General features: G+C 43.6%; 1 protein-coding gene across 6 annotated transcripts in view; it reads left to right on the forward strand.

Annotated features, from left to right (window-relative positions):
• LOC100723642 (BMP-binding endothelial regulator protein) overlaps positions 1-26428 on the forward strand; it is a 217395-nt gene that overhangs the window by 57729 nt on the left and 133238 nt on the right. For all 6 annotated transcript variants that reach the window (XM_063233895.1, XM_063233896.1, XM_063233892.1 and 3 more), the window contains one exon: positions 3579-3661. In XM_063233895.1, the coding sequence (XP_063089965.1) occupies positions 3579-3661 (83 nt within the window). The remainder of the gene's footprint in view (positions 1-3578; positions 3662-26428) is intronic.

The following is a 26428-nucleotide window of genomic DNA, read 5'->3' on the forward strand; positions in this document are numbered from 1 at the left end:
AGATTGTTGAAATCTCTGTGTCCTTCGGAGGCGATGTGCCGTTCCTTTCCTCTGCTGGATTTTTCTTACTCAACCTCTGCGCACCTGACAGCATTAGAGGGCGCACTCCTCCTCCTTTGCAGGGCCCTGGCCTGGCTGGAACCTTGGCTCTCCCTTTCCTGAAGGGCATGGCAAGACCGTGTCCAGCACCAGCACAAAGGCAGTGTGCTGTAGGTCATGGCTTGTGGCTTGTCTGGACCTGGAGGCTTGCTTTCCATTCACAGGTCCACAGAGGTTGTTCTTTACTTCCAGAAATGTCTTTTTACTGCTTCATAGTGTGGTGCATTGGCCTGAGCTTGCCGTGGTGATGGAGCATTTCTGACAACTGAGAGCTGCGTCCCATGTGAATTTAGCTTAGGGATTTGCTGGCGTTCTTTTCAGTGTGGTTCCATAAGTTGGGCCCACTGTCTTTTGGGGAGAGGCCCCTGCCTATCTGATGGTGAAGAGTTCTTCCTTTTCCAGTGGCCAACTCTCTCCTCCCACCTTTCCTTCGGGGATTGCAGAGGCCTCCTGCAGCTCTTCTTACTCTTTCCCATGAGCTTGAGTACTCTGAGGTGAGACATTTTTCTGATTTCTTACACATTTGTCGATCATCTAGGATGTGTTCTGTGTTTGGGGTGTCTCTGGGCAACCTGCCTGACTGGTAACAGGGCAACCACTACTCTTTGCTTAGCAGGGTGATCTTGAAGCTCTGCTGTTCTTTGAGCCTCATGTGAAGTGGTGAAAGTCCTGGGGGTCCTCTGCAGACATGAGCCCCTCCATGTGGCAGACCCAACTCCTGTTCAGAATTTAGTCATCTCTTGTCCTTGTCCTTTGGGACAAGACAATTTCCACCTCTTCTGACCTTTCTCATGTCCTACAGTCTTTATTCAGCTTTCTATTTACACTGGGATTTCTGTGAAGCTTGTGTGATTGATGAGCTCATATGAAAGCCAAAAACTGGTTATATCTACACTAATTCTTTCTGTAATCCAGTTATCTTGTATCTGTCACACAGCTTGCCCAGTGCCTTTCCCTTCTGATGCATTAAATGTTTTGCACCAGGCCACCACATCCTTGAACATCAGTGGGATCTTTAAGAAGTAGATGAGTAGCTCTCTCCAGGGCTGTGCCCTAGAATTTGCTGAGAAGCTGAGACACTGCATCTTGTACTCAGGCTGCAAGTCAGCTCAAGTCCATTAGAATTTGGGTGGGTGGGAGCACCCTGCCTCCCTGGTGATTTCCATACACAGCCAAACTGGAGATCGGTAACAGAGAAAACTTTGTCATACAGATTTAAAGATTATCACAGCTCACAACTATAGATTCAGGTGTGTTGAGCAGACAGTTGCCTTATCAATGCAGAATGAACTCAGAGCATCCCACTCACAGCCAGGGGACCCTCGAGGAGCAGGAACAGCTCCAAGGAGCCCTTAAAACCAGGCACTCCTCCCTGTGGGTAATATCCTGTCACTCAGGAGAACCCTGTGTCCAGCTGCCTGTGAAACATGGTACAAAAACTGCGGTATGATTTATCTCAGCAGCTGAGCACTCCCGTGTGGAGCAGTTTTCTTTACTCCATGTTTTGGTTGAGTTCCAGGAAGGAAAAGACCAAGCTCCACAGTCATGCTGAGTCCTCACCACTGTCCAGAGAGGGATGAGGTGTTGATCACAGCAGTGCCTGCCAAATTCCCCGAGTGAGCTGGGATCTGGGGACCCTGTACCCCTCTCTCCTCTGAGCCCACTGCAATACCACAGGAAGAGCTCAGCTCAGTTCTATCTTTAAAAGCTGATGAGCCAGGGCCACATGGCACCTGGGAGGCTCCATGCCCTAGGACAGGAGGTCAGGATTTGCCTCAGTTCTAAACACAGTGTTTGGGATGCAAGTGGAAAGGTTTGGAAGGAGCAGAGTTCATCGCCCTTTGTCATGAGAGGCCTTCCACCGGGCCCCTATGGGATAGTCAGGGGAGGCCTTGGCCTCCTCCTTGGAATCCAGGGGGACAGTGTCTGTCACTGACCAGGGCATGGCAGTGCACATGATGGTAAACATGCCCAGTCTGTGGTCAGCTTCTTCTAGAAACTGATTTCAGAGCATTGCTTCTTCTCTGCCCCTTGGTCTCTGTCTGATTCTGCTCAAGGATGGTGCATTGTCATGGGAACTCTGAACAGAATTTCCATTCGAAAATGCCTTGACTCAGTGTCAGTGTAGATCGCTGTGGTTAGTCTGTCTGGCAATCTGGATGACAGAGATGCAGACACCCAAAAGGATTGGAGACACTTTGTTGACATGTCTTTTGGAGAAAGGTGACTGGACATCTGTCATTTATGAACGGTGTTGAGACACAGCCACCAGAGACCACGCTTACTGTGTCTTCCATGTCCCTGAGAGCAGGAGCAGTGGCTGGCACTGGCTTTGGGTGTGCGTATCAGATAAATCTTATTCCTGGAGAGTTTTAAAATTCACTTTTACTTGTCTTTTTGGCTTCAGACTCAGCAGTATTTTGTCTACACGTCTTTTGGTTGACTAGAGGATGGTGCCCTGCTTTAAGATGGGGCAGGTGGGGTGACACTCACTCCTCATCAGGAACCATCTGCTCCGAGAGTTGGGGGGTCTCTGCTGACAGCTTTAGCTGATGGACTGGGGCACTTCTGTGTCCTTCACAAGAGCTCGCTGTCCAGCACTGACCCTGCCTCTAACCAAGTGCCTTGCGAGGACAGTCCTGGGGAAGGTGGCTTCACTAATAACCCACAGTCACTGTGGCCCACATGACATGGAGTGAGCGTGGCCAGCTTGTGCTGCAGGTAACTTGTGACATTGCTTTAGAATGCGGCGGTGACTCAAGCATCTTTCTGATGAGGGGACATGTCCTGGATTTTGATCCTTTCATCGCCCAGACTTGGTGGGGGCGTGATCACCACCTGGTGGGCTGCAGGCCCATGGGGTCACTGCTGCCCCCACCTCAGCACCTTCTTGTCTTTGCACCCGGCTTGCTCCATAGTGCAGAGGGAGGCTCAGAACTGAGTTTGAATCCCAGCAGGGCCACCTGTGAGCAAGGTGAATTACTTTCCCTTAGAGCCACAGTTCTCTCATGTGTGGACAAAAAGATGGCGCCCCTGCTGTGTAAGATTGCTGGGGAAATGAGGGGGTCAGCTGCATGGGGAGATTACTGGCAACCCTTGGCTGCATCTGCTCTTGGTCCAGTGGTTGATCCATCCTTGGCCTCCCTTATCCTCTGCTAGGGTTTGGTCCTGGCAATGGCCAGTATGATCATGACACCGCTCCAGGGACACAAGGCAGGGTTCCTTGCAGTGCATTTGCATTGCACCCCCAGCCTAACTTGTGCTCCACTGAACTTTCTGGCATCATTGGGGTTTCTTGTTCCATGCCAGCATCTCATTCTTTGCCTGCTCTATTTTACAGTGCACTAGTGCTATCCACTGACCAAAGAGGACACTGCTGGGTGACTGGGTGGAGGTGGGGTGTGGATGAGCAGGGCTGGGAGGACTGTGTCGCACGGATGCTGCTCCTGCTTGGTTCTGAACTCCACTCTGCTTTCCAGGCTGCGTGTTTGGAGGTGTGCAGTACCGGGAGGGAGAGGAGTTCCAACCGGAAGGGAGCAAGTGCACCAAGTGTTCCTGCCTCGTAAGTCCTGCATGGGTGTCACCATGGTCCCTGGGCTCATGGCTAATCACTTGTCCCAAAGCAGCTGTCTCAGCCTGAGCACTGCTGACACTGGGCTGGGTCTGGCATGTGTCTTGCAGGAGGTATAGGAACAGCCTGGCCTCTACCCTTGGTTCCCCTACAGCCAGAGGGATCCACAGGCATTGCCTGGGTCCCCTGCAGAGCCACCTGGCTTCCAACCAAGGACCACTGCTCCAAAGCATGAGAGAACATGATTTATGCTCCTCTGCTGCCTCCTTTTGGGGGATTCTGTGAATTTTTATTTTTGGGGACAGAGGAGCTTCCTGTTTCCTTAAGCTGTTAGGTTTGCTACAGTTAAATGGGAAGCAGATGGACATTCGGGGATTGAGGAGGGTGGTATTCTGTGGGGGCTGGATGGAAGGAAATCACACTGGCGAACACTTAGTGAGGCAGGGCCATAGACTCACCTTTATAAGCATTGTGACTTTTAATTTATATTCCGAGGTCATCCTCAGAATTCTTAGGAAGACAAGGAACCTCGCCTGCATTACAGTTTCAGGGTTCTTTTCATTAATGTGTTTATCTGAGTGGTGGTGGTGGTGGTGGTAGTTACGGGGGTCTGGTCCTAGGCAGCGTCCCCACATTATTTACAGTAGGGAGTAGGTGCAGTCATTTTTTTTCCTGATAAAGAACACACATTTTCCAAGTCAGTGGTGACTCAGTATGCATCTAGAATATTAAAAAGGAAATGCTCAGCAAACTCTAACATCTTAATTTCACCAGAGCAGACCCATGCGTGGGTCACTGTGAGTCACAGCATGTCATTTCTGTGACTTTACCTCCTCTTCCAGCACAGGCTTTCTGTGTAGGGCCCAGAGTAAAGGACTTGTGGCCTGGGATGACAGGGATTGTATGGAGGATGGGAGGAAAAGAAAGGGAAGGAGAGGGTGGTATATTGCGTGTCTCCATAAAAAACACATATAGTAGTTATGTAATATATTAAAACAAAATCAATTTACTAATTTATTAGTATGCTCACTTTTAAGTGAGCATAACTTTGGTTGTTCCAAATGAACTTCTGTGTTTTCTTGCAGTCCTGAGTAAATAGCTTTGTGCTACTTTCCATGTACGATTGTTATTATTGCTCATTTCTCAATGTTATTTCCTCTATATTGGTAGCTGTAACATTTTCTGATGATGATAATAATTACTATTATTTTAATAACTTCAATCTTTTGGGAGTGGGTTGAGGAAAACCAAAGTGGTTTTGTTAGGAAATTCCGAGAGTGTGGCTGAGCGAATTGTCCTTCTGATGAAGCTGTGCCGAGGGCAGGCAGCTGATACCCACCTGGAGAAGGGAAGGTAGTGGTGGGTGGCAAGGAGGGGGAAATCCTGCGGCTGTACCGTGATGCCTTTAGGGAGATGTCCTGGGGAGCCGGAAATGAGCTCAGGGCCTGAGTTGAGACATCAAGACTTGATATACTGAGGCGTTCCGATTTCACTTGCTTTTAAACTTGGTGTCTTCCCAGAGAAATGCACCCATGGCTGGGTTCAGGCCCCTGAAAGTCCTGTTTTCATCTTCTGTTGAAAAAGTGAGATTCCAAGGGTGGTGTTACTTGGCCAGACTTTCCTGCTTACTGGATTCTCCCCATCATACACAGTCTCTAACTGGTCCTCTAGGTTGAGAGTCCAGTTTCCTGTGTTCTTATTATCCCGATGTTCTTTCCATTCTCCATGTTGTCACCCTCAGCACTTAGTGTTCCCGACATAGATCTCTAGCAGAGAGCAAAGGGCTGAGAACGGAGTTCCTGCTGGGAAACAGAGCCTGGTGTGGGCTTGCAGCTGGGGAGGTCACAGAGCAGCCTTTCTTTTCATGAATACAGAGGCTGGAGGTGTGGGGTCCCTTTTTGGAGCTTTCTATTGAATTAATTTGGTTTTTAATACTCTCTCTTTGCCATGTTGATAGCAGTGTCTCAGCCGCCATGGCCCAGTCTGAGGGACAGCTGTGATGACATCCACCTGAGAGTGTCTGGTTCCCAGACACAGCCAGACTGTTTAGCACCAGGTGCAAAGCAGGCCAGGGTTGCCCAGCCACAGACTTCGAGCTCTGATGAGGCTGATGTGTGTGTGTGGTGAGGTGATGTCCTGCTGGGCCAGTGGGCTGAGCTGGAGAAGGGCGGAACATGAGGCTTCAGGGTCTCCATACAGAGGAGCATGCTGTGCAGCAGCCCGCAGTGCTTTGACAGAAAGAAAAACATTAATACAATAGAGAGAGAGAGAGAGAGAGAGAGAGAGAGAGAGAGAGACAGAGACAGAGAGAGAGAGACACTTTTGTGCCTTGGAGCAGGACAATTGTCCCTCCGTGTCTTCTAGGAATTGTTGTCAAGGCCAACAGCAGACATCAATACCCGCAGGTGAGCGAGTCCCTGTCTGAACTTCTGTCATATTTGTATGTAACCTGCACACTTCCCTCCTGTGGATTTAAGTCACTTCTGTATTGCTTGTAATATCTAAAACAACACAGATGATATGTTTTTGTTCTACTCTACTATTTAGAAAACAATGACAAGGAAAAAAGTCTGATATACTCAGCACGGACACAAATTTGTCCCAAATGTTTTCAGTCTGTGGGTGGTTGAATCCATAAACACAGAATCCAGGGATATGGAAGCCAATTACATTTATAAGGACCTGCATTTACGTGTACATGTGTCAGCGAGTGCATGTGTACACCTACATGTACATATGTATCAGGTGTGATCATAATATATGGTGAATGTTTAAATTACAGAAACAGTAGAAGGCATGTTGGCATCAGTCCTGCTCACGACACTCCTTCCTTTTAAATGCACTTATCCCATTGTTCTTGCCACTTTCTGATGTAGTCCTGGAAGTCCTCCTTCATGAGAGTCTCTACAGGGTGTGGTTATAAACATGGTGAATGATGCTGCTGAGTGCCACCCAACAGGTAGGTGCTCTCACAAAAACATGAAAATGTGTCTTCATCCACCTTACTCACCGCATCCGGTACTGTGTGACTCCTCTCTTCCCCAAAATCAAAATAATCCTGAAAGGTTTTGAATTGATTAGGACATTGAGGCAACCACAGCAGGGCAACTAAAGACTCTCAGGAAAGAGGACTTGCAGAACTGCTTCAGAAAGCGGCAGAAACAATGATGTGTGTTCAAAGTGAAGAGGTTAATGACAATGTGTCTCTTTCATGAATTTTTAAAAATAAAAACATTTACTGTCTATTTTTATTACACTTCATACAAATACATATATATGTATAAGTATATAAACATTTAAAAACAAATACATAAAACATATATTCACATATATATGATTATAAATACACATGCACACATCAATACGTCTAAGCTGGACTCCTGCAGACGCAGATCCTGATCTGTGTGTGAGTGGTTTATAGCAGGATAGAGAGACAGACAGGGTTTAGCTGAGAGCAGGAAAGCTGCAGCCAGTGGAGGGCATGTTACTGGGTGCTGTGGTCCCGCGTCCTCCATCATCTTGTTGAAACTTAGCTGCCATTGCATTAGCAATAAAAGGTAGGCCCTTGTGGTGCTGATTAGGCATTGAAGTGTCTGCTCTTGTGAGTGGATTCCCATCCTTATAAAGGCTGGAGGGAGGAGTCTGACCTGGGGCACAGCCGCAGACGCCACTTTGAGAGAGAAGGAGCAGTGCCCCCAGACACCAGGATGGCTGGTGCTCTGGCCTTGGCCTTCAGAACTGTGAGAAGGAAATGCCTGCTCTTCGTAAGTCTCCCGGCTGTTACATTCCGTTATTGCAGCACACGTGGACCAAGACACTAACTGCACTGTCCCTGTGGGTGGCCCCGTCTTCTTCCTGCTGGACAAGCTCTGGGAGCTCTGAACTTTCCCACCTGAGTGGGGAGAGCTGAGACGAGTGCTCTCCACCACCCCGCAGGCCTCTGGGGGCTGCTCTTAGGGGATGCAGACCAGGTAACAGTTATACACATGTACGCACGAACACACACCACTTCTGGGTGAACTCCCACCCCGTGGAAGCACAGTCCTTGGGTTGTTTTTCTGCTCTCTGTGCTGGTGTGGAAGGGGCCGGGCCTTTCTCTCCTCATCCTGCTCAGTGCTCAGGCTGAGCACCGTGGCCCCCTAATAGAAGCCCCTTTCCTCTCTCCTTCTCCCCTGCTCCATGCTTTGATGCAGTGCACTGAGACATGGTAATGCCCTGTCTTCCACACTGTGATGACTGTGCTCTTTTCTGCCAACTGGGCTTTCTGCGTGGAGATCCCTTCCGTGGGGCTCCACAGTCTCCAGCTGCTCCTGACTGCGGCACTGCGTGTGGGCTGTGTCCCTCCTGTACCTTATCCACACATGGGGACCCCGATTCTTCCAGTGTGCCCCACTGTCACATAAATATTGTCAGTGCTGCATGGCTTCAGTTTTTAAATCCAGTCTTCTTCTCTTAAAATTCTCTTTAATTTGAAACTCTGTCCAGCTGTTTTTTGTGAGGTAGTGACTAAGAGGCAGCATACCAGAAAGCTGCCTCATCTTGAGAGAATGCCTTAGCTAGTGACCCAAATGCTTTCCACGTTCTGAGTTTAGTGGAGACGGCTCACAGCATTCTAGACTGCTGAGGACAGCTGGCGTTGGAGAGAGCTGTGGGATCCCACAACCTCCTACTCCTGCCCTGGCTGGCAGCACAGTGGCTGACACGTTTGGTGTGAATATCATCAAGATGCAGCGCTTTATTATCACTGGTTAAACTGTATCATTCCCATTTACACATTGTAGAAATAAAAGAGCTAAGAGATTTCTTCTCCTGCTCCCAGGCTCCTTCTGCTGTTCACCAGGGCTGTCTGTGTCAAATTGGAGGATATTTGATGTTTGTTAGGGGATGAGACCAAAGGAAGTGAGCGGATGATTCTTTGTAATATCTGAAGCAAACAAGGCTTTTTAAAAGCACACAGAGCATCGATTAAAACACTCTCCTTTCTTTCATTTTAAACTTGACTTTTTGTTACCCACTTAACTGTGTTGCAGTTCCTTATGCCACTGTTGAGTCAGATTTGCAGGGGAGAAGAAATGGATTTGGCCCAGGCATTTCTGTAAAATCAGTCTTCACAGTTGTCAGAGTAAAGGTGAAGGTACCACATGAAATGTGTGTGTGTGTGTGTGTGTGTGTGCGCGCGTGCATGTGTGTGTTTCATTGGCCTTCACAGTAAGCTACATCTTTTTTGCTTTTAATTTTGAGACAGTGTCTCTCTAAGTTGCTGTTTCCCAGGCTGAACTCCACCTTACCATCCTCCTGTCTCAGCCTTTGAGAGTGCTAGGATTATAGGTGCCCATTACCATCCCCAGTATTACTTTCTTTTTTCTTTTTACCAACTACTTTAGGAACCCTGTGGGCTCAGCATTCTTGGAAATTGCTTACTGAGTGGAGCACAGCCCAACCCTGGCCAGCTCTTTGTCTACCTTTGCCCTGTCCTGCTTTCTGAGGTGTATGGGTCCTCCCTTCTCATTAGACAGAGTGTGGCCACCACCTGCAGCTGGGCTCCACCTGGAGCTTGGCTGAAGTTGGGGTCTCTGACTTTGCAAGCTGGTGGGCTGGTGCATGGTTTAACAAAGTCCCCCGAGGATTCATTTGCTAAATGAAGTATGGACTGGTTTAATCCCTCGTGGTCTCTACCTGCAAAGCCTTTCCCCTTCTCTCTCATTTCTCTCACTGCCCATAGCCCCATCTTGACGGGATGGTACCCACTTCTCTTGTTCTTGGAAAGCCCACCCTTCCTTTTTCAAGACCATCATACTTCCTATTGCAAATGCTTTTGTAGTATCCCATGCTTTACTTTCCAGACATCTACAGTGATTTCTAATTTGATATTTTTGTTTTGATGATTTTAAAATATTTTTGATTCAACTGACTCATAGTATCTGTATATTACATTTATGGGACACGATGGGACAGTTTGATGCATGCACGCAGTGCCTAATGATCTGCTGGGTAACTGGAACATCTGTCCAGAACATTTGTCATTTCTTTTGTGGAAATGTGCAAAATCTTCTCTCCTCACTTTTGTGAAGCGTACAACTAGTTGATGACATTATTCAACTTCATCAGGGTAAAATGATGGCAGTGTTTGCAGTATTTTGACTGTGACAGGTATTTGTAATAATTGCTACATTCATGAATGCACGAATGCTCACCTATTTTCCATTTTTCCCCATTGCCTCTGTTCTCATGCCTACCCTGTGAATATTATTTGCTTAACTGGTTCAGCAGGAAAAGGAGAGATGCAGGTGGCCACAGAGAAGCTCAGGAAGGCAGGCAAAGTGTCACACAGCTGCTATAGCAGTGGGCCCTATGCTGTGGCACAGCTTTTGGAAGGAGTGTTGTCCTCTGTCCTCAGAGTTGGCTGAGCCTGGAATGTGAGGGACACATGTCTACAACCCCTACATCTCAGATGGCACCCCTGTAAAGTGAAGCAGAGAGACACCTCACCATTCTCGTGGTCATGTGATTCCATCCAGTCCAGATGGCACATTCCCAGCCATGCCACCTCATGGTGGGGACCTGGAAGCCTCAGCACCTGAGCCCTCTCCTGTGGCCTCTGCCTTACTTGTGGTAATCTGTGCAATTTTGTGCATTTCAGTCATTATAACTTCCCTGTCTGTAAGGAGAAATTTGGCCACATCTGGGCAATAAGTTGGAGAATTGAGCAATTACTGAGCGAATTAGATCAATATGGGCTGTTTATCTAACTTGCATAGGTCAAAAAGCCTCAGAGGCATTTTTAAAACCAGTCTGAAATACTAGGCTGATTGCCACAGTGTCCCTTCTGCATTGCGTGTCTGCCATCCTGCCAAGGACAGAAAGGCTTTGCTTTTGAAAAGTCAGTTGAAGAAAGCAAGTCTTTTCCTCCAGGGCTAGATAACCCTTGGTCACTGGCAAGAGCCTCCTCTTTGTCTAGGAAAAAACATGCCAGTGTTCGGTGCATGTTTCGCTGGACCCGAAGGCTGTGGTTTTTCTATTGGTGCCAAGTAGCTGTGATTACTCAGGTACTCAGGACCTCACTGGAAAGTCTGCGCAGTGCTGTGCTCATTAGGTGAATCTCTAAAGGTGCAGATATTGCTGCGAGGTATTGAATTCGGCGTCTTAGCAATACCATCCAAATGACCTGTTTACAAGGGAAGTCCGAGTTATTTTTCCATTGAGGTTCTTGATCATTACTTTGACAGAGGCTTAACAGTGTCCTAGGAGGAAAAGGACAAAGGAAATAATTATGAGGTTTGAGGGACCTGACTGAAGATGGGCTTGACCTGGATTGGGCAAACTGCAGAACACACTAGTTTAACACTGTTAGAGACAGCGAGGCTTCCCAGGATGTCCTAAGGGTTTCTAAGCCCAGCTGAGTTATTTGTGTACTTGGGCAGTACTTTCTCCAGGTTCAGTACTCTCAGAAGCTCCTGCAGCCAATAGGGGCTTACTGTTTTTTCTTTTGGATGTTAAAAAATGTGCAAATAATTGTTCTATATTTGAAACACTGTCTCAGCCCTGCCTTACACATCTCCAGAACACATCTTGAATTTTAATCCCCCATGTGTCTTGTTTATATATCTTATAACGTACCTTATGCCTATTTCTGTGCAGCCAGAACATCCTGTAAAATTGTTTCTCTATAATGGCAATCACCACTTTAAGTGAAACTCAACAGTGTAGGAAACAGTGGTAGGAAAGGAAATTTCTTGTATGACATTTGAACTTGCTTGAAAAGAGATCTACAAATGATTTATTCACAGAAAAATTATCAACAGTAAATGCTTGTATTGCTGACCTGTACTCTGTTCCAGGTACACTGAATACTTTAATATTAATTTTCGCGGTTGTTATACCACCTCAAAAGTGTTAGCTTTTTTGATGAAGAAATAGAGTTTTATTAATGGCTTGCCCAAGTTTGAAGAGCAAACGAGAACAGGAAACCTGAATTGCCTGATTATAAAACCATGCATGATTTCTCCCCTGACCCCAGCCAGTGTGATTTGGAGATACAGTGCACCATTGCTTGTGGACATTTGGACTAGGAAATGCCACCAGGACTGTGGAGTGAAGAGCAACCAGACATTTCAAGGGAGAAATAATGGTGGTACGAGCATCCAAACAGAACCCCAAATCTGATGCAAGAGACAGGAGCACAATAAAAACTGCTTTACACTTCCTCTCTCCAGAGTTCACAAGTTTAAATAAGTTAAACTCAGACCAGATTGCTGCCTGGGCGTGCAGCCTGAGCGTGTGTCACAGCAGCGCCAAAGTGGAGGGAAAACGCCTATCTGTGCCTGCACATCAGCTGGAGGAGGGAGATGCTGGGCTCCGCAGTGCTTCTCCTAGCCAAGTAATTAGGCACACACAGAGAAAACGGGATCGTTTCTGGGAAGGAACCACCCTCGCCGCCTCTGCTTCCAGAGAGGGAGAGAAACAAAAGCTCATCAGAAGGGGCCATTGGTGCCTTGTAACTGTCCACACAGGATCTCAGCGTCATGGTGGGAGGCCTCCTCTGAGACCACAGGAGGGGCGGACGTGAATCCCTGGGTTCTGAGAGCATAAACTTAGCCTCCTGGTGGAGGGAAGGCAACATCCTGTAATTGCGCTTTAGTAGTTGCTTCTACTCTCAGCCTGAGAAGCAGCTGCTTTTAGAAATCAGAGTAGTTTTGAGTAGGTACTGAGCCTTGGCAGAGGAATGAGCTCAGTTACTGTCCATGCACTGGGCCCCAGCAAAGACTATTCCTTCTGTCTTTATTATCTTTTTAAAAATGTTCCTCTTTAAGGTCAGTCACACAATGAATCATTTGCACCTCCTAAAAGTCTAGGATAGATACACATTTTACTAAAGTCTGAAGAATTTTCCAACTACCTGTCCATCCCTCCTCCCACTTTTCTGGGAATCTCTGAGCCACCCAGTTGCTTATCAGCTTAGCAGAGGTCGAGGGTCTGCTGTGTGTTAGACACTGCCATAGGCACTGAGCACCACCCATGTGGCCTGACTTTCTCTCGCCAGGCAATTGCAATCTGTTGGCATGGTGTCTTTATTAAGGAGAAACCCAAGTGAAGCCACAGTGAAACATTTTTGTGCCATCTGTAGTCTATCACATTTCTAAGAACCTCAGATATATTGAAAAATAGAAATAATCTCACTTAAAGATGGTCACTATTATTATGATTTAATATATTCCATTTTTTCTCTCCATATTTGCCTATAGTTATAACTAGGTAATATCATATTCTTTATGCTGTTACTTTCCTTCCTTGTTATTTTCAGTTAACATTATAAAATTTAGACATCCTTAATCTGAAAATCCAAATGTTTCAGAATCCAAAAGTTTTGAATACAATGTTCAGAAAGCTTCAAATTTCAGAACAATTTATATTTTTGGGTTGGAAATGCTCGACTGATAAAGTCTACACAAATATAGTCTAAAATCTAGGGGAAAATCCAAAATATGAAACACTTCCGGTCCAAAATATTTTGGATAAATTATGCTTAGTTTAGATTGTGACTGTATCTCCATTTCTTTAAGTTATTGAAAATAATCTTAATAGCTTCATTATCATTCATCAACATACCATAATTTAGTCATTTTCAGGTAATTAAAATTAGGTTTTTAGTTTGCATTTTTATGAATATTGTGACAGTATCTTTGAAAATTAGTATCTTTCCTTACTTACTAATTCTTTAGGTTAAATTCATGTAAGTATAACTAGTGGATTCAGGATACATTTTAAGTTATATGTATGTGTGACCAAAATACTTCACATAAGAGATGTATTAATTTTGCAGAAATATATAGGCATAGATCTTCCTGTACCCAAACTTTTCTTTCCAGTAATCTTATTTTCACTGAGATCTTCCTTCTGAAATGAAATATATTATTTATATATCTATGGGTCATTTGTGTATCATCTCCAGATTATTCTTCCTTCTAATTTCTATGTTGGTGGCTAACAACTGAAGCTGATGTGTTAAAAAAAAGCGTATCATCTTCTATTATGTTAGAATTTTCTAAAAAACATTGAAAAATTATTTGCTTGCAGTTTGCCAATAGAATGTTATTGTACAGTGGAACATGGCAGAGTTTGCTGAAATCTCATGTCTCCTTCCAATCGTTACTCCTCCAGGCTGGATCCAAATATATTAACAAGGAGAAGTATGAGTCAACCTTGGAAGCTCCTGAAATTAGTTATTCCAAGACTTTTCTTGCTTTAGCTTCTGTCCATCATAGCTCCTTCGTGTTGAGGGGGTGACTTGGGGCACTTTACTGGGACAACCACGAGATCGTCTTTCAGGTCTCGCTGCTGCCTACCCCCTTAGTCATGGCTTATTCTGCACGTACTACCCGCTCTCTGTCACCCCACCCTTCTCTCTCGCCCTCTTGCTCTGAGGCTGTCCTCGTGACTGTCTGTCTTGATTACTTTTTTCACTGCTGAAATAAAATACGCAACACCCAAAGCTAGAGAAAAGGTTTATTTCCGCTCACAGTCTGTGGAGGTTTCAGTCCACAGCTGGTTGGCTCTAAGGCCGGGTGGCGTGGCAGAAGGGCATCACAGAAGAGAGACAGCTTTTGGCAAGCAAAAGACTGAAGCAATAAAGTAGCAGCAGAAGCAGCAGTGACAACAGCAGCCCTCTTTCTGTCCCTTATATTCCATCCAGACTACACACCCGTAAGATGGGTGGCACTCACACCCACAGTGAACCTTCCCATCATACACACTCAAAACTATGCCAAACCAGTCACACACATCCTGAACCCCAGCATCACACCCTCTAGACCCAGCTGCCTATAACTGCATGAGGCTTGGAGGGGACATCAAGACCCAAAGCATAACACTCTCTAAGTCTGACCTCCATTTGGGCTCTTGATTCCTTCCTCCTTCTCCTCATGTCTAGTTCTGTGTGGTGGATTTTAAGTTACTCTTGGACAATCATTTCTTACCTCACATACCTTTGACTACATTATGTGCATAAAACAGCCCATGTTAGACCAAGTGATTAATCGTTAGATCTGAGTACACATCCATGTCTTTGGAAATGAGGTATCCAATCTAGAACTTTCTATCTTCTTGCTTGTGTCTTGGTTTCAGTCTTGAAGGCTATAAGGTAAGTATTTACTTTGTTCTTTCAATCAACATAGCTACATGAAGGATGCATGACACAGTGCAGAGGAAGAGATTCCAACCTGCGCAATTAAAAAGCAAACAAACAAACAGGACTTCAGAGTAGCACTGTGGGGAACACGGTGCTCAGACTCCAAGGATGAGCGGTCTTCCTGAAGCCTCATGGATGGCAATGCTGTAGGTCTAGGAAGAGGGAAAAACCAGAAAGCCATCCTAATGTCAGCAAAGTAGCATAACTGCTATTAGTGTCCTAGACCATGTCTATATCTGCTCGGTCTTTGTCTCCAGAGAGTGTGGTGTCTTTTTCTTTTTTAATCGGGGTCGAGGACCTGATTCCCAGCTGTCCGTTGCATGTTCTGTCTCCTGGTCTCTCTCACCCTCTCCCATTGTCCCTTCCTCTCCACCTGCTTCCCATCCCGGATTTCCAGACCTCCTTCCACTGCTCTGCTCCACTCAGCTCAGCAGCTCTACATGGCAGCCAGGGATTTGTAATACCCTGTGATCCACGTCATTGCTGTCTTGGTCGCCCTGAGAAACAGTCTCAGAGTTCTGCACGCACTGGGTATTCAGGAAATATCTTTTCAGTGAATTGATTACACATTTTGGCACCTTTTAAATGTCATTCAAATGTTCAGTTTGGAGCTATTGTGGTTTCATGAATGGCTTCAATTACCACTGTTCCCTGAGTGGAATTTTAAATGGTTCCACTTGTTCGGTGTATAAGAAGTGATGTGCTTGGATGGCAGGATCCCTGGTCCTCCCCATGGCTAGGAGATGCGGAGCCACAAACACCAGGAAAAGAGGCCCCTGTGTGCATCCAGCCTCTGATTCTAGCCCATCTCTCAGCCCACATCCAGTGGGAGTCGTAAGCTGTCCACCTGAGCTGTCTAGGCGAGGTCCAGAAAAGCTGGCTCGGCTGGAATGCTGAGCAGACCACTGTTTGGAGAGTGGGGAGGCCTCTGCAAAGTGGGGGAACCTGAGGAGCAGAGCTTTGTGAGGTACAGGAGGACCAAGAGTTCACTGCAGTGTCAGCCTCATACTTCTAAGGAGCACTTTCTCATGATGCCTCTGTTCTCTGCAACACAGTGTCTTAGCCACTTTCTCTTTGCTGAGACAGAATACCTGACACCCACGACTTAAACCAGGGGTGGTTTGTTTGGGTCCTGGTTTCAGTCCATAGTTAGCTGCTCCAAGGCAGAAACGTGATGGCAGAGGGCCCTGGCAGAGGGGAAGATGCCAGGAAGTGGAGAGGAGCTCCTAGGTCAGGGTAGAGGAATCCAAAAATGGGCACAGTGCCCCCTTCATCAGCTCTGAATATACACGACTTCAGAGAACATTCTAGATCCAAACCGGAAGGAAGACATTACAGAGTCATACTGTGATCTCATGAATGGTTTTGGTGTTTCGGATGTTAAATTATAAAGATATGTGAAGAATTTTTAAACCTGTGAATATTATTGGAGTTAAACAAAAGAAAACATTAGTATTCAAGATGAGTGAAAAAGAACACCACTTGTCCATAACATACTCTTGAGTAGGCCAGGAGGAAGGACCTGTTTCTGTTTTGTTCTGATTACATTAAATTTATAATGCAGTAAGCAGTCAACACAATTAATCACTGGGGAGTACCCTTTGATCATGTTTTACAGACTAAAATTTAATAATATAAAAATTATTTTTTAATTTCAAAGTGAATGTAAAACTTTGTTACCCAATCATTCGTATTGATACATATCTCAATTTTTGCATGCTTCTCAATTGAATGTGACAAGTTTTGAGTGTCTTTTCGATATTGTCTCGTATGTTGTGTTGACATTAGGACTCTTTCCCCACCCATCTGAGTTTATGAATGTGACTGCTGATGCCAGGAGTGATTCCTCTGGATGTTGGTGGAAAATGCATTTCTTTTCAGTTTCAATGTCAGGACAAGGAGGAGGGGGACTCAAGAATTTCGGGGCATGTTATTAGGTTTTCCTCATCCATAATATCCATAAACAATAGACACAGCTGTCTTTAATAACTCCGCCACTAACTGAAAGAGCAGAATGCAATACGTGCCAAAGAAACATCAGCTCTAAGAGGACTTTTTCCAACCCAGACATTTTCATAGAATGAAGCAAGATTTCATTTAAAACCAAATTGGATATTTACGCTAAACTTCCATCATGATGTGAATCATTTGCCCTGCACTAGAGAAAGTGCTTGAGAGTTTTCAGTGTTTTCCTGTGCTTCTCTCTTCTAGTCTCCTTAGGGCTAGAGGGTGTAGTCTATGACACTACAAGGGACTCACTGTGAACAGAAGGTCACAGATAGGGAGTGAGGAGGCCGGGCCCCTGACACTACCTGGCCAGGAATGTGATTTGGATCCTGTCCGTGAACCTCTTTGAGACTCAGTTTCCTCCACCATGAAATCAAGGCCTGCCAGAACTTTTCTGGTTTTACAGTTTCATAAGTGTCCAAGTCAGAAAAGGCCTTTACTTCCTCAGAAAGCAAGTTATTGGACAGAACCTAAATCCTAGCTAATGGAATAGAATTTTTTTGTTGCTGTTTTTAAAGGATTGAATCCAGGGCCTTTGTACTGAGCTCAGCCCTTATATCTCACTTTGAGACAGGCTCTACTAAATCACTAAGTTGCCCAGGTTGGCAACTAGAGATCCTCCTGCCCCAGTCTCCTAGAATGCTGGGATTACACTATTGACACATTTTATATTTTTTGTTGTTGTTGTTGTTTTTATTGGTACTGGGGATTGAACTCAAGACTGCGCGCTTTCAAGGTGGGTGCTTATGCTGCTGAGCTAAATCCTCAGCCCCTATTGACACATTTTAAAATTTATTTTCTGTAACTTGTTTATCATTTTTATAATTTAAACACAAGAAAACACATTCTTTTGGGAGGCATATGTCTTTGAGTTTTGACAAATGCTGTCAATGTTACCATTGATTATATTTGCCTTAGTTACTTTCTTATTGCTGAGACAAAATACTTGATACCCAAAATTAAAGGAGGACAGGTTTAGTAGCTCACAGTCTGTAGAGATTTCAGTCCATAATTGGCCGGCTCCAAGGCAGAGTGGCACAGGGTCGAGGAGCAGCCATGCATGGAGACAGAGAACAAAAAAATCAGTAACTGAGGAGAGTGAAACAAGCCTCTTTTTGCCCTTTTATCTTGCCCAGAATGCTGGAATTAGAGTGGTGTCAGTGCAATTAATACACAGATCCAGCAGTCACCTACCCTTAATTCCAGCATTGACCTATGAATCAGTCACACTGTAGATTCAACAACTTCTGAAAGAACTCTACAACTGAGTGAGGCTGCAGGGGAAAGACCAAAAAAAAAAAAAAAAAAAAGATGCAAGAAGCTTTAACCTAAGACTGTAGCTATTCTAACACTCAGTGTATTGAAAAACCAAGAGGAGAACCTACTTTGACTCTTAAATCATAAAATTTTTCTGAACTGTTATGGCCTGTCTCCTATCTTTCATGTATTAAAGATGAGGGGTAAGAAGCTTTCAGTTCCTCCTTCCCTCCTGAGAATGGTTTTGTGCTGTACTGGTTCATCTTGACTATCGAATTGACCAACTTGAGAGACACCCTGGAGAGAAAGGGAGTGCTTTCCTAGGAGACCAGTGTGGGTCCTAGGATTTGACCTTCCTCCTGGGCTCTTCCCTGCTCTCTGCTTCTTGGATGCCATAGGTGATCAGCTGTCCCTTCTGCCATGCTGTTTCTGTGTTTGAGCCAATGACCATGGACTGCACCCTCTGAAACTTGAGCCAGAGTGATCCTTCCTTCCTTGAGGTTGCAGGTGTCAGAGGTGTTATCTCTGCCACAGGAAGCTGACAGATACAGGGGATTTGTTTGCACAACTTCAGTTAAAATGAGAAGAAGTTCTTCCCTTTCTTCGAAGATAAGGAAAACAGGAAGGCAGGAGAGTGGGGAGAACGCCAGTCTGAGTGGGTGGGGCTTTGTCTTCAGGTGCCAGAGCTTTTATTCTACTGATAGGAAAATAATACTTTGCAGCCTGCATTCTTTTCCTTCACTCAGGGGCTACAGAACTGTATCTAGTGCCTCTTCATGATGGGAAGGTCTAACACCAATCCAGGAACGATCTGATCCTGAGATGTCTTGGTGATGTGGATTGTAAACTATATATGTAAATTTTAATTTTCCATCAGACACATTAAAGGAAGTAAAAATGAGTGTGAATTGATATTAATAGCACACTGTATGCAACCCAGTGTATCCAAATTATTTCCATGAGTGAGCATTGTAAGAACATTGATAGTCTCAGTTACAGTCACTCCTTTATATTTTCATCCAAAGTCCTCCAGTTCTGGGATGTTTCTCCCAGCATTTCTCATTTCAGAGTTGCCACATTCCAAGTGTTCAATCACACATATGGCAAGTGGCTGTCATGTTGTATGTCTCTTCATGCAACAGGCATGTTAGTTCTTCTCTAAGAGTTGCCAAAGTCCTAACAGTTTCAGCACTGCAGAAAAGTCCAAGTTCAAAGTTTCTTCTTGGATTTAAGTGAATCTCTTAGGTGTGATTCTCTGTACAAAGGAAACAAAGTTAAACACTTCCAATACACAGTGGCACAAGATAAACTTTCCTATACCAAAAGGAAGACAGAAAAAGAGAGAGAGAGAGAGAGAGAGAGAATGGAACCAAAGCAAGTCCAAAATTCAGCAAGCCAAACATTAAGACCACTAGTTCTGTGCTTATCATTTGAGGTAATTCTACAGCAAAATGTGAACTCCCAAGGGCTTGAGTAGCTGTGCCCTAAGGCACTGCGAGTGTTTGGAGCACTCATGACTTCTCTTTCAGGGTGGCTTTCTGAATTCCTTGGAATTTTCCTCAAATGATCCATATCCCTGGCTTTTCCAACCTTCAGAGGTCTCCATTGCACCTTTGGCTTCACACTTACAGCTTCACACACTGCCCTCTAAGAGGCACACTGCCAGGCCTCCAGGCCTCTTTCTGAAATCTGGGTGAAGACTTCTTTACCTCACAACTCTTACATTGTGGATGCACCTAAAACCAGCACCATATACATGATGCCAAGGTCTGCTATCAGATGGAACAGTAGCCAGGCTACTTTCTGTCTTGGCTCGTAGGGTTTGATTGCTGGATTTCTGAGCACAGTGAACCCAATCCTGTGGAAAAACTTCCCTAGACCATCACCATTCTGGAACATGGTACTCTGGGGCTCTTTTCTCAAAGCAAAATCTTTTATCTGTGCAGGCTTGAGGCTGCAAAGTCTGGAGTCATGCTGCTTCTTGTTAGGTCCTTAGGTCATCTTTTCTATTGTCCTTTTAAGCAATCAAGTTCTCCTCTGCTCTGTCTGAGGCTTTACTGAAGCTTCCTTCCTGGCCAAAATCAAAATCTTTTAAATCATACTGCTGGGCTCATTGTTCTTGGCTAGAATAAATCTGGCTAAAAGCCCCCAATTATAGCCATGCCACTGCCTCAGCATTAGACTGTCTTGAAGTTACTTCTGTCATCAGTTAGTTGAACACCCTTAATCTTGGTGTCATGCACAGTCTCTGGGCATGAACAAAATGCAGACAAGGTTTCCAAAGTTTGTGTCAAAGGACAAAGTACATGGTCTCAAGACCACAGCCAATCCAGTCCTTCTTCCCCACAGAGGCATCCTGAACAGTTCGTAGAGGATTCAGTCCCTAATCAGCTGGCTCCAAGGTAGGGTGCCCTGGTAGAGGGCATCACAAAGGCTAAATAGTTCACAGCATGGCAGTGCAGGAAGAAGGCAGCAGGCAAGCAAGCAGCAGCAGCAGAGGCAATAGCTGCAGCACAGAAGCAGTCACAAGTACAGTGGCTTCAGTCCCATGTATGCATATTGTATTCAGGCTACCAGCCTATGGGTGTAGCGCTCCTCACAACCAGAGTGGGGCAACCTTAATCCCAGCTCACACTCCCTAGATTCAACCACCACTGAAAAGCCCCACCTATTAGCAGATGAAGCGTTGGTGACACATCTAGACACGATGCATAACAAAGGGGAACAGCTGAGTCCAATGGAATCTCGTTTTAGTTTTCTGAGGAATCTCCAGACTGATTTCCATAGTTGCTTATACCACTTTACATTCCCACGAGCAACGAAGAAGAGTTCTTTTTTCTCCAGTGTTACTAGCATTTGTTATTCACTGATTTCTTGATGATAGCCATTCTTTCTTTCACACTGAGAGGGCATCTCAGTGTTTTTTAAATTTCCATTTCTCAAATGGCCAGTGATGCTGAGCATTTTTTCATATATTTGATGTTTGTATTTCTGATAAATCTCTATTCACTTCAGATGCCTGTTTTTGGATTAGGTCTTTAAACTTGGGAGGTCTCATTTTTTGGTAGGTCCTTATATATTCCAAGTACTAGTCGTTCAAGGAGTAGGTGCTAAATTTTTTTTTTCATTCTGTGGGTTGTTTCTTTACTTTGTTGGTGGTTTCTTTTGCTATGCAAATACATTTTAACTTGATGTGATCTCAGTTGTCGGTACCAGGGATCGAACTCAGGACTGCCTGCTTACAAGGCAGGCACTTGCCACTGAGCTAAATCCCCAGCCCCTCAGTTGTTTATTTTTTAGAGGGCTTTTTTTTTTTTTTTTTTTTTTTTGAGACTGGGTGTCACTATGTAGTTCAGGCTGGTCATTGTCACCACCAGACACTGAAATTGCAGTAATGCTTATCTCATTTTTCATATTCCTTATATAGTTGAGTGCCTACGTAATAAGTCCTTCACTTATAAACATTTGAATTGTGAACATTCACAGATGCACTGCATAAGTCTCACTTTGTTGTCTTACAAATTAATTTGATTTATGAACATTGTGGAAGAGAACTCATTTATAATTTTCCCAATTTATAAGTTTTACTGTATATTTCTGATAATTATGTCTTCCTGTTGGAGTATTCCCTTAGCTAGTATATAATGACCTTCTTTATCTTTTCTGATCACTATCGGCTTGAAATCCACTTTGTCTACAAATAGAATACTTACTCTTGCCTTTCCTCCAGGTTCCTGTTACAAATATTGTTTTCCATCTTTTGACTTTCAGACTGAATTTTTTGAGGTAAATGTGTTTCTTGTATGCAGCATGTTGTTGGATCTTGTTCCTTGATCCATTCTACCAATCTTTTCACTGGTGAATTGATAGAATTCACATTGAGGGCTATAACAGGTATGTATTGACTTATCCCTGTCATATTATTTTTCTGTTTTTAGTTCCCTTTCTTTCCCTTTTATTTGGCTGATTCCCTTGCCTGGTGGATTCATTCCATTTGGATTTATGGAGTTGTTATCTTCATTGTCTTTTTCTAGAATATCCTTCAGAATTTTTTGGACTGCAGGTTTGGTGACCATAAATTTCTTTATCATGAAAGGGTCTTTCTCTATAAATTCTGAAAGATAATTTTAAGGGTAGAAAATCTATGCTTGGTAATGTTTTCTTTTGGGCTTGAAATGCTTCAAGGTCTCCTTAAGAGTTTGTGTTAAGATATCTCCTGTGATTGTAGTGGTTTTCCTTTACAAGTGATTTTTTTTCTAATAGCTTTTCATATTTTGTTCTTGTATTTCTCAAATCTTGGCTATTATATGCCTTTGTGTAGTTTTTTCTGACTATGACTATTTGGAGTTCTATATGCCTCACTTATCTATATCTCAAATTCTTTTGCCAGGTTTGGAAAGTTTTCTGGTATTATTTCTGTGAACAGGTTTTTAATATTCTTTGTGGTATGTTCTGATTTTTTTATTGAGTTCACTCACTCTTACATTAGTCTCTGCATCATCTGGCAGATGTTGGGCTATTTGGTTGTCCCTGCTGTTTTTTTGTTTTGTTTTGTTTTACATTGGGAATTGAACTCAGGATATTACATTTGCCAGGCAGTCTGTTTACCACTGAGCTACATATCTGCTATTTTTAAGAGGACTTTCATTTGATGATTGCCAACCACAACCTTCTCTTCTAGATCTGATATTTTAACTTCACATTGGTCAGCTTCACTGTGTATACTTTCAGTAGAATTTTTAATCTTCTGTATTTCTATTTGAGTCAGTTTTATGGAATCCAGTTCTTTTCTATGTTGGGAATCCATGATTTCCATGTCTTTCCTAAGCACCCATATATATTTTATCTATATGTACTCTAGATTCACCACAGTCATCTTTCATTATGGTCTTCATTTATTTAATTAACTCTGTTTGGTTTTGTCAAGAGACTTATTCATCTGTTTTTGTTAATTCTGCTGCAACCATTTTATAAAATTCAGCTGGTTGGCTTTTGATTTATTTCACCTCAATGCCTCCTTGATTTACCTTGAGTGAGTTAGAAGTAATTTCTAAGTTATGTCTTTCTTTTATGTTTTCTCATTTTCTTTCTTCCTTTCTTTCTTTTTATTTGTTTTCTGCACTGAGACTTGTAAATTGCTTTTGGTAGGTAGGTTTATTACCAGCAGCCTGAGGTCCTTAGGCAATGGCTACTTTTTGGAGATGTATTCTAGGCATAGGTAGCTTTTCGTTTTTGAAAGACAGGATCTTGAATCATTAATTTATTAGGGATGAAAGGTTTCTGCCTGCTTATCCTAGCACCCAGTTCTTTGGTACTAGACTGTATAGTATTGTTCATGATCCCTCCAAATCATAGATATTGTCCAACAAGGAAGATTAGTTGATCACAACAGCTATGACACTTTGACTAAAATAATATAATCAGTAATAATAACAACATCAAACAGACTTGAAAATTACACACTGTGATAACTATTACTGCATTGGTTCTAACCATATGTAAAAGACTTACAGTTATATAACCAAATCTAAAGCAATCAGAATATTAGAGTAAATATCCGCTCAATAGGATGATTTACCCTAACAGGAGAAATTTTAAAAGGGATAAAAGGAAAACTAGAGAAATAAAGGAAGAGAAAAACTAGAATCAAGGCTGAAAGACAAAGGAAAATTAAGCATTCACTAACTGGTGAAAAGAATACAGGACAAGGAGTCTGGGAAGATGGCAGAACAGAAAACAGCAGAGTAAATAGCCTCTCTGAGAGAAACAGTCCAGATGCTGCAAAATAGCATTGTGGACAAGAAGGAAAGAAGTGGGTCTGCTCAAGCTAGGAAGAAACTAGAGTGAGAAGTGAAGCCCACTGAGAGAATGAAAGAAAGAAAGAAAGAAAGAAAGAAAGAAAGAAAGAAAGAAAGAAAAGAAAGAAAGAGAGAAAAAGAAAGAAAGAAAGAAAGAAAGAAAGAAAGAAAGAAAGAAAGAAAGAGAAAAACAGAAGAAGGCGGTAGCTGGCGATGCTTTCACTGGAGCTGGAATCACCATGCCAGAAGCACTGTTGGAACCTGGAAATGCATGGGCACAATGAAGCTCGTGCAAGCAAGCTCGAAGGCTTTGGCAGAGAGACAAGGTGGTGAAGGGGAGCAGCAGACCAGAGAACTGCACTGGCTGGCAGTGTGTGGGACTCAGTTCTCCTGTGAAAGTGGAAGATTGGCCAGGTGGCATTTTGGAGTTGGGCAGAATAAGCCTGGAGACAAAACTGCAGCCGGCTTCGTTCAGCCACTCCTAGCTCAGAGCAGTTTGGTGGAAATTGCTTGGACTGAGTCCCGCCCCTCTACATGGTCCAGTAGCCACTGCCGAGGTTTCCCTAAAAGCTATCCCTAACTAATTCCACCTGCCCAGTGCACACTAATGTGGTAAAGACTCTCTGTGATTAACCAGCTCAGAGGGAGGCGCCAGCCTGCCCCACCCCTGCTTACACTTCAGTAGCCACCAGCAGAGTGGGGAAAGCAGCAAACTGCAAAAATGCCTAGCCAACACACTTCAGAGTAATTATAACCAATACAGGAAGTGCCGGGGACCCTGCTACCCACTTGTCTGGAAGAAACCACCAGGAACATGACAAGAGGAAGAAGCAAAAGGCAGTCTCTAGTCTCCAGTCCAAGGAGTACTGGTCCAGGAGATGTATACACAGAAGAGATTGGGAGTTGCACACCTGCAGTTTTTGAAGCAACAGCAACTGAAATAAAGAAACAACTCCATGAAGCTACAAAAGAACTTAGAACAGAAATACTATTACAGGTAAAAGAAGATATGAGAAACATAATACAAGAATTGCTAAGTACCTCTAAAGAAGACACAGATGAAAGAATAGAGGAGCATAGAAAAAGGAGGGAAACCTTGAATGAAGAATATAAAAAAAATTAGAGGACATGAAACAGATTCAAAGAGATTACCAGGAAATTACAAACTCCATTGAAAGCTGGAAAAACTGCTTGAAAGAAACTAAAGATAGACTATCAAACCTTGAAGACAGGTTTGCAGCTTGCAATTGTGAAAGATCTCTTAAAAATAACAAGGAACCAGGAAGTAACAATTCAAAGGCTAGAAGATGACAAGAGGATATATAACTTAAGAATAAAAAAACATGAGTGAAGAAGCAGGGGTAAATACAAATGAAATACAAAGGCTATTTACAAAAATAATTAAAGAGAACTTTCCAAGCATAGGAAAAGGAAATGATATTCAGATATATGAGGCATACAGAACTCCAGCCAGCTATAACCAAAATAGATCTACACCCAGACATATAATAATCAAGATCCCAGAAATTCAGCACAAGAACAGAATATTAAAAGCCTTCAGAGAAAAGAAACAGATCACCTGTAAAGGAAAATCTGTCAGAATCATGACAGACTTCTCAACACAAACCGTCAAATCAAGAAGAGCTTGGAGTGAAGTGTTCCAAGTCCTGAAAGAAAATAACCTCCAACCCAGATTGATGTATCCTGAAAAACTGTCTCTCAAGGTTAATGGAGAAACAAGATATTTCCATGACAAAGAGGAACCAGGGGAGTTCATGACCACCAAACCAACCCTACCAAAAATACAGAAGGACATTCTAGAAAGAGAGAGAAAAAAGACCATAGTTTCAGGAACAGTGGCAGAGGGGGCTCACTGAATGCGGCAGACAGTGGAATGAAGGGGAAAAGTAGACAACCATCAGCAGAAAAATAGCATAGCAGAGATGAGGCAGAGAAGGTTGGCTATAATCACTAACATAGATAGGCCAATTCACCAATGAAAAGAAACACAGGCAGAGTGGATCAGGAGATAGAGTCTACCAATATGCTCTATATAAGAAATACAATTAATCTAAAAGAGGATTTATAGACTGAAAATCAAAGATGAGAATCAACGCTCAGGGAACCAAATAAAAGTGGGGGTAGCTTGCCCATCAGCTGCAGATTGGCTAGAAAGCCGTAACACTTTTATACAATGGAAAACTACTCAGTTACAAAGAAAGAAAACCTTGAGGCTCTTATAGGTAAATGAATACAACCCGAGATTATGCTCGGGGTAAAAAGGTTCAGAATCAATAAGGTGAATAGTGGGCTGTCTCTCTAATCTAAAAACTAAAGGAGTTAGTGGGATGAAAAATGTACAATGCACCCTGTGAAAGTGAAAGGGGAGGAATTGTCTAAAAAGGGAAGGCAGTGGCCATTGTTAATCTTTTATCATGATTTGAAACCCATATTGTTTTCATCATTATGTTTAGTTTGGTTTTATTCTGTTCCAGTTTGTCTACTTGTGTT

The sequence above is a fragment of the Cavia porcellus genome, unplaced genomic scaffold (genome assembly GCF_034190915.1).
Source record: "Cavia porcellus strain 051 isolate PalLab524CR breed Dunkin Hartley unplaced genomic scaffold, mCavPor4.1 scaffold_23, whole genome shotgun sequence".
In the NCBI taxonomy this organism is placed as follows: domain Eukaryota; kingdom Metazoa; phylum Chordata; class Mammalia; order Rodentia; family Caviidae; genus Cavia; species Cavia porcellus.